Raw genomic sequence first — 9,280 nt, forward strand, 5'->3', positions numbered from 1 at the left:
TCTTTACAGCTGAGAAAGTATGAAGATAGAAGAATTTACCACTTTTGATAGAAACTCTGTTTGCTTATTAAATGCAAAGTGAATAAAAAGAACATGAATGACCTGAGAATATCATTTACAGAGACAGAAATGGAAGCTTTAAGGAAGTGAAGGAAGTGGTGGTGCTGTACAAGCTATATGGAAAAAAGTGACATCATGAGTAAGCACTTCGAATTGTTAACATTTTAAAGCCAAACCCATAACAACAACCCTCCCAACCTTGCAAGGTACAGCAGTGTGCCCTAGTTTCCTACTTTTGGGATAACGCCTGTTGTATCCATTTTTAGAACTGTAATAATTCTACAATCTGTTATTTTTAACGATTTCTTCACGCATGTTTATGGGCAGAGTGAAAAATAAGAAATCTAGCAGAGTAACATGCTTTTATTTTACTACGACACATATAAGGAAAAACAAATATGCCAGTGGTACATTTCCAATTTGACAGAGCAATCTCACAAGTATTTATATTTAGGAGAAAAGACACATCAATTACTTAGTTGTTACCAGGATAAATTATCAAGTAAGACAATCAAGCCAAACATCTTTTGTAGGTTATTCTTCCATGAAGACAACAATTTCCAGTTTTCAGAATCTGACAAAACCAAGTTACTCAAATTATATTTCTAAGGATACAATTTTAACAGAAACAAAAAAGTTGAAAACTCTCATATTCATTTAAGTCTCTATATCTTACAAGAAAGTAAAATTGTCATTTTTTCAAATATTGCCTATTGAAAGCAAAAAGAACACCTATACAGCTCAATTTTCCCAGTAAGCAGAAACAAAAAATGTTATTTTACTAAACACTAGAGAAACAAAAAACACAGTATTACTCTTCCGCATAAATTAAATCAAACAAAAACGAGAAAGCACCCAAAGATGCTTTGTTTCTTTAAAAAACTCTTCTCTAGGCAATATATTTAACACTCCAATATCCCTTTCAATTCTCCCATGGAAATCCTGAGAAAAAGTATTTCTCCTCCCATTACCACTGACAGAGAAAACCTCTTCCTTGAAGGCTCTGTGGGCCAGTCTTAATCTTAGCCCAATTTTTATCTTGCTCATTTTTGCCTGTGGTCTTCTGTTCAGTTTCCCTGCTTAGGGCACCCATCAAAACCCATCAAAATCTCTGGTTGTTCATCCACCATGAACTAGATATCATTTTTCATTTTATCTAGATCTGTCTCCCTTTAAACCTTCTAGTTGTCACTAAAGGTGGTGGAGGGTGGAGAAGAGAGCAGAGGGAAGTAAGAGCTCCAGCAGTCTATTTTACAAGACAACCTGTCCCTGGAAATAATGAAGAGCTAAAGCCATATTAAACTAAAAGGCCTCCTTTTGAGCTATCACTTTTTTTTTTTTTTTTTTAAGAGACAGGAGACAGGTGGAAAGAAAGTGTACTGCCACCCTGGCATTTGATCATGTTCAGCGTAAGGAGAGGAGGCACAAGAGGTATACCTAGGTTTCATGTGAATTTACTAGTTGAGGCTGAGAAAGCCTGGTAGTTAGAATGGACACCATCCTTACTCTGGCCATAAGAATAACATCTAACTTGTCACTTTAACCACTAGCATGACAGTTAGTAGTGTTCTGGATCATGGTGGTGGAGGGAAGGGCAGGGTGAGGAATCAAGAAGTCTCTTGGGGAGAGGAATGGAAGGGTCTTTTGTGTGCTGGCAGGAAACCTGGGTCCACCAGCAGTTCTAGGGATTCTTGTTTACCAAAAACCAGACAGTGGGGCTGACAATTATCTGCAAGGTAGGCAGGAGCCCCAGGTGGATGGGCATAGCCAGTAGTAGGCAGTAGGTGACCAGAGGTGCAAGAAGAGCAATGGAGTTACAGAAATCACACAGACCAAGTGGCACACTGCTGCTCTCTCCACCCCACAATTGTCCACAGGCTACGTGCCTGTACTAAAGAGCAAAGTGGGTAGAATGAGCTCCTAGGCAAAGCTAGAATTCCAAGTGGTAAGAGCCAGCACAAAGGCCCTGGAAACAGAGTCCATGCAGTGCAGATAAAGATAATGCAATTTACAGCATCATTTGCTTGGCCTAGGAATAATGTGAATCATGGCCATGTAGCATATGATAGTAATGCAGAATGGCACGAAAGCCATGTGAAAATGGAGGGGCATGGCCTTGAAAGTCTCAATCTTGAGGTTGAGAAAAATGTCCAGAGGAAAAAGGTGGTAGAAATGTCAGGAAAGGGAAAAAAAAAAAAAAAGGTAGAAGGCATACCCATTTCTGTTGTCCAAGCACAGGTCCAGCAAGTAGTGGTAGGGGACCTTGTGCAGTACTTCCAAAGGCAGAGATTAACCAGACTGGAATCCAAAGGGCCTGGGGATCTCTACTGGCTCTCTTATTGGGCGACGTCTGGCTCTACGGACTCCTTCACGCAACAGGTAATACTGCAGTGGATTTGGCCACAAATCCTCTTTGATAATTTCGGCAATCTTGTCAGACTCTGGAAGACTATGGTCTGAAAACCAGGTGAAGAAATTGCAGACGACATCTTGGCTCCTGCGAATGAAGGACTGGGGTTCATAGCCCCGGCGCCATATGATTGGGGTGGAAAGAGAAACCACTCGGCCTGAGGCTCTGACCTCATATTCTTTGACAATAAGCTTGTTTCTGAAGTAGGGGTTTCTTCGAAAGAAGAACTTGAATTTGCAGCCCGTTCTAGGGTGTCTGAGCTCCTTTACCTCCAAATTGGTTATGTATCTTAACATCTCTGCATCTTGGCCCCTAATCATGGGGGACAACTGGGGGTGGTTCCGAAAGGCGGTGACCCAGAAGCCCGGAATATTCTGAATGATGTAGTTTCTCCTCTCCAGGTAGTGACGACGCATCCGCCCAAATTTATGCTCCAGTTGCTGAAAGGCCCTGTCAGCCTGAGCATTCACAGTGTCCAGTTCCAACTGGATGGCTTCCAGGGGGTTCATGCGGAGATCTATATTCAAGGGTCGGGGCCCTTCTTCTTCCTTCGCCTCCTCTACCTCTCTATTTTCCTCCATCATTTCTATTTCTTCACCTACTTGCTTCTCTATCTCCATCTTCTGCTCCACTACCTCTTCCTCCTCCTCCTTCACTCCTTCCTTCTCTACCACCTCCTCATCCACTGCTACCGAGAAAATGGTGGACTTCTCAGTCTCCACTGCCTTGGCCTTCACCTCTGCCAATACCTCAGACCCCGACCTCTCTGGCTTCTCTCCCTCTGGGCCGCGCGGCTCTCCACTCTGACAGCCATTTTTCAGGCTGTTGTCCGTTGCCACGGACACCGACACAGCTTCCAGGCCTTCCGTAAGAGGCGGAGCGTCCGCCTGCCCCACTTCGGTCGCTACGAAACCGCGATCCCCACCGCCTCCAATCTGGGCTGGGTGGCCACAGCCCGCGGGGGCGCACAAGGCTCCCCGCTCCTCTGGAAGCTGAGGCGGTGGCAGCGCGACCGTGTTCAAGCTTCCCGCACCCGGCTCCGCCATCACCTGTGACGCCTCGGTTTCCTCACGGAGCTTCAAGCACTTGCGTGGGTCCGGGTCTCCTGGGGCATGGTCGGGAGTCGTGAGGCTGCGGGTTCGGGGGAAAGGAGACCTCTCAGCCCCAGCCAGGTCGCTCACGTCAGTAGCAGCCTGACCAACGGTACACTAACGTCCGTTTTCCTCGCAGACGCCACCCAAAAGCCAACCGACGGTTCGCAACGCCCACCCCCTAGTCTCGCGAGCGTTTCCGCGAGGTTGACGTCAGGGACGTAAATCTCACCAGAACACGAGAACTCCCTGCTTGCTCCGCCCTTGCGTTATGTCCCAGGTTAAGGTAGTTTTGCTTGTGTGAATTTAGTGGGGTGAAGGAATAATTTGACTTACGTTAATAAATGTATTTCGGACTCGGAAACTGAAGGCAGTGAGCACCCTCCCTGCGGTGCCTCTGGAAACTGCCTCCAGCATGTAAGCTGGGGTAATCGTAGCGGTCACAGCACTACACTGCCTGTTGTCGTTGTCTGAAAACATATGTTTTACTGGTTTTGCGTTAAGTATTTTTCAGGCAGGAAGGTAAATTACCCCATAATGGCCAGGAACAAAAATCTCTTTATTTTAAAACTAACATGAAAAGCAAATTGTTTCTTTTTTCTCAAGTAGAAATGACTGGCCTCTAACATTACTGGGAGAAGAAACTGCTCCGCGGCTTTTTACCTCTAAAATGACGCGTAGCATTCCTTGCTAGTTCTGAATTTATAATCTACTTCAAAGAAGAGTTTATGCTACATAATTTCTGCAGAAATTAAGCCAGGGCCTATTCGCTGAATCTTGTTCCGTGGCCCCTCACTGCAGGAAATTAGAAAAGCTATTTTCAGTCTCATAAACTATTAACCTGTTCACGAATTTAGTTCTGCAGAGAGGTAGGAGAGGTTGGCCCAAATGAAGTACGTATTCATTGCAGTCAGCTCATAGAGTTTAAGAGGGGTGTCTGTCTCTGGTTGTTTTAGTTTGCTGACTTGTGAAGAAAACTGGTGTTACAGAGTTAACAAGGCCTCAGAGAAATACTAGTGGGGGACCTCCTGCCACCATTTTTTATAAAGAAAAGCTAATTGAAAATGGGTAATCAAGATAGTCATGAAGTAGAAGACAAACTTGCAGAATGCGGGTGTGCAGTTGGTTGACTCAAGGTGCAAAACAGGCAAACTTTTTTTTCCTATTTGTTTTGCTTTGGATTGTAGTCTATTTTATTAATGCCCCCCAAAGATGTCCTCCTCCTAATCATCAGAATCTGTGAATATGTTCTCTTCTGTGGCAAAAGGGACTTTGCAAATGTGCTTAGGTTAAAGATCTGGAGATGGGAAGATTACGCTGGATTATCCATGTGGGACCCATGTATTTACAATGGTCCTTATAAGAAGGAAGTTGGAGTGTCAGTCTTTGAATATATGACAATCAAAGCAGAGGTGAGAAAAAGAGAGAAAGATTTGAAAGTGCTGTGCTGTGGAATTTGAAGATGGAACCAGGATCCAAGGAATAAAGGCAGCCTTTAGAATCCAGAAAGGTAAGGAAATAGATTCTCCCGTAGAGCCTCCAAAGGAATGCAGCACTGCCAACATCTTTATGATGTCTAACCTCCAGAATATATATAAAAAAGTTAATTTGTGTGGTTTTAAACTACTAAGTTTGTGGTAATTTGTTACTAAAGCAATATGAAACGAATACTCCTTGGGTTGAAGTTTGTTTGCATATCTGTGTGTGTCATGTTTTTCCTAGCAGCAGCTCCTTGGTCCTTGCCCATTGCTTCCTCTGAGGTCCTGCCTCCTCCCGACACCTGTGATGTATCATATCCTGACCCTCTTTGGTTATCAAGACCAGAATTAGGCAATATCCAGAAAGAGAAAATTAAAGCCAAAACCTACCACAAAAGATATTTGAGAAGACTATGAACTCCAGGAGGACAGGTCATAGTTTTGTTTACCACTATTTACATAGTACCTAACACACTGCATTGCACAGTGTTAACATTATTAGAATGTTAAATATGGCATTGTGATGCCCCCAGCTTTGTTTTTCCTTTTCAACAGTTCCTTGGAGATTCGGGGCCTTTTCTGGTTCCATACATTTAAGGACTATTTGTTCCAGTTCTTTGAAAAATGTCCTCGGTATTTTGATCGGGATAGCATTGAAAGTGTAGATTGCTCTGGGTAGTATGGACATTTTAACTATGTTAATTCTTCCAATCCATGAGCATGGAATATTTTTCCATCTTTTTATGTCTTCCTCAATATCTTTCAAAAGTGATCTATAGTTTCTAGCATATAGGTCCTTTACGTCTCTGGTTAAGTTAATTCCAAGGTAACGCATGGTTTTTGGTGTTATTGTAAATGGGATGGATTCCCTAATTTCTCTTTCTTCAGTCTCGTTATTCGTGTATAGAAATGCAACTGATTTCTGGGCATTGATTTTGTATCCTGCCACCTTACTGAATTGTTCTATAACTTCTAATAGTTTGGGAGTGGATTCCTTTGGGTTTTCCATATAGAGTATCATGTCATCTGCAAAGAGAGACAGTTTGACTTCTTCTTTGCCGATTTGGATACCTTTGATCCCTTTTTGTCTTCTGATTGCTGTTGCAAGGACTTCTAGTACTATGTTGAATAATAGTGGCGAGAGTGGGCATCCTTGTCGTGTTCCTGATCTTAAGGGAAAGGCTTCCAGCTTTTCCCCATTGAGAATAATGCTTGCAGTAGGCTTTTCATAGATGGCTTTTATGAGATTGAGAAATGTACCCTCTATTCCTACACTCTGAAGGGTTTTAATCAGGAAAGGATGCTGTATTTTGTCAAATGCTTTTTCTGCATCAATTGAGAGGATCATATGGTTCTTGAGTCTTTTCTTGTTGATATGATGTATCACATTGATTGATTTGCGAGTGTTGAACCATGCTTGCATCCCAGGTATGAATCCCACTTGGTCATGATGGATAATCCTTTTAATGTACTGTTGGATTCTATTAGCAAGGATCTTGTTGAGGATTTTGGCATCCATATTCATTAGAGAAATCGGTCTGTAATTCTCCTTTTTGAGGGGGTCTTTGCCTGGTTTGGGGATCAAGGTAATATTAGCCTCATAGAATGAGTTTGGTAGCTTTCCTTCTGTTTCTATTTTTTGAAATAGCTTTAGGAGAATAGGTATTATTTCTTCTTTGAATGTTTGGTAGAATTCCCCAGGAAAACCGTCTGGGCCTGGAGTTTTATTATTTGGAAGGTTGTTTATCACTGACTCAATTTCTTCATAGTTAATTGGCCTATTTAAGAAATCTATTTCTTCCTGTTTCAGTCTTGGTAGTTTATAGGTTTCCAGGAAGGCCTCCATCTCTTCCAGATTGTTTAGTTTTTTGGCATATAGCTGTTGATAAAAGTTTCTAATAATCCTTGCAATTTCAATGGTGCTGGTCGTGACCTCTCCCTTTTCAGTCATAATTTTAATAATCTCAGTCCTTTCTCTTTGTTTTTGGACAAGTTTTGCCAGTGGTCTATCAATTTTATGGATTCTCTCAAAGAACCAGCTTCTAGTCCTGTTGATCTGCTCTACTGTGGTTCTGGTCTCTAATTCATTGATTTCTGCTCTAATCTTGGTCAACTCCTTCCTTGTCAGTGGGTTAGGCCTGTCCCTCTGTTGCTGTTCCAGTTTCTTGAGGTGAGAATATAGAAACTGCATTTTAGATTTTTCTATTCTTTTGAGTGAGGCTTGGATGGCTATGTATTTCCCCCTTAGGACTGCCTTTGCAGTATCCCATAGGTTTTGGACCGTTGTGTATTCATTCTCGTTGGTCTCCATAAATTGTTTAATTTGTTTTTTGATTTCCTGGTTTATCGAGTCATTCTTGAGCAGGATGGTTCTTAGCCTCCAAGTGTTTGAGTTTCTTCCAGGTTTTTCCTTGTGGTTGAGTTCCAATTTCAGAGCGTTGTGGTCTGAGAATATGCAGGGGATAATTTCAATCTTTTGGTATTGGCTGAGACCTGTTTTGTGTCCCAGAGCATGATCTATTCTTGAGAATGTTCCATGGGCATTTGAATAGAATGAGTATTCTTTGGTTCTGGGGTGTAGTGTTCTATATATATCTATGAGGTCCAACTCGTCGAGTATGGCATTCAAAGCCTTTGATTCTTTGCTTAGTTTTTGCCAGGGTGTTCTGTCTATTTCTGATAGTGGGGTGTTGAGGTCCCCTACTATTACTGTGTTCTTATCTATATGTCTCTTTATTTTGGTTAAGAGTTGGCTTGTGTATCTTGCTGCTCCCCTGTTGGGGGCATATATATTAATAATTGTCATATCCACTTGTTGAATACTTCCTTTAAGAATAATATAGTGCCCTTCTGTATCTCTCTCTATGGCCTCTAGTTTAAAATCCAGTCTATCTGATATGAGAATTGCTACTCCAGCTTTCTTTTGAGGTCCATTTGNATGCTAAGTGAAATAAGTCAAGCAGAGAAAGACAATTATCATATGATTTCTCTCATCTATGGAACATAAGAACTAGGATGATCGGTAGGGGAAGAAAGGGATAAAGAAAAGGGGGGTAATCAGAAGGGGGAATGAAACATGAGAGACTATGGACTATGAGAAACAAACTGAAGACTTCAGAGGGGAGGGGGTGGGGGAATGGGGTAGACTGGTGATGGGTAGTAAGGAGGGCACGTATTGCATGGTGCACTGGTTGTTATACGCTACTAATGAAGCATCGAACTTCGCATCGGAATCCGGGGATGTACTGTATGGTGACTAACATGATAATAAAATTTTAAAAATAAATAAATAAATAAAACATGCAGTTGAACAGCCAAAAAAAAAAAAAATGTTAAATACGGGAACAAATGAACAGAATACAGTTTCTCCTTGTGGTGCTTGGTACTCGGCTGACAATTACTCTTGTAGATAAGAATGAATAATGGAATTTTCCACAAGGCCCACTTCTTTCTTATTGCCATGAAATCATCCTCTATCTTGGAACTGGAATAATCTAATTTGACCTAAAGTGGAAACTTTTATTACTCTAATATGCCTTCTGTTTTTAAGCAGAAGACTCTATTGCCAGGCTTTCACCAGAACTAGACGTGGCTTTATTTGTCAAAGGCATTATTAAGATGTCTGCAACTGTATTTAATTAGTGCTCTAACTGATAATGTTAGGAAAGACTCCAATGATAGATGGTGCATATAAATGTAATCAGGATTCTGGAGAGTGTAAGTGTTGACACACTTGTGAAGGAAACTTCCCCTCTCTTACTATCAGTACGTTTGTAAAAGCCATGATATGGGATACTTGGTTGAATATATTCAGAAAATAAGGAAAAATTTAAATTTTCCTAATTTTAATTGTCTGAAAGTCACAGTAGAGAAGTGATTGTGGTGGTAACTCATCATTATAGAAGATGGAGAGTCTAAGTTCTAATCACTTTTGAATAAGAGAAGGTCCAGCGAGAAACAAGGATTTAGAGGGAAAAACAGATTTGTGTATTCTGTGCCACTTTTTTTTTAAGAAAGAATCTTTTCATGGAAGAAAGAACTCTTTAGGATTTCAATCTGCACCAAGTTTCATGTGCTCAAGGAGTTATTTTGCCATGCAGGGGGAAAAAAAAGAATATGATTGCTATTTGCCACAGAAAATTGTACTTAATATATTAATAATATTATTTGCAGCTATTACTTGCAGAAGTTTTTCCTTATCTTTTTGAACCTAAAGTCTTAAAAGGAATATGTGTCTCTTT

General features: G+C 41.3%; 1 protein-coding gene across 1 annotated transcript; it reads right to left on the reverse strand.

Annotated features, from left to right (window-relative positions):
• Window positions 1-405: 405 nt before the first annotated feature.
• On the reverse strand, window positions 406-4,041 carry TSPYL1 (TSPY like 1). The gene is made up of 2 exons (XM_019804725.2): window positions 3,898-4,041; window positions 406-3,678 (listed from the first exon to the last, which is right to left on the reverse strand). The coding sequence occupies exons 1-2, from the start codon at window positions 4,039-4,041 to the stop codon at window positions 2,350-2,352; spliced, it is 1,473 nt and encodes a 490-aa protein (XP_019660284.2). The 3' UTR covers window positions 406-2,349.
• Between the last annotated feature and the right edge of the window lie 5,239 nt (window positions 4,042-9,280).

This window comes from Ailuropoda melanoleuca, chromosome 10 (assembly GCF_002007445.2).
Source record: "Ailuropoda melanoleuca isolate Jingjing chromosome 10, ASM200744v2, whole genome shotgun sequence".
Lineage (NCBI taxonomy): Eukaryota > Metazoa > Chordata > Mammalia > Carnivora > Ursidae > Ailuropoda > Ailuropoda melanoleuca.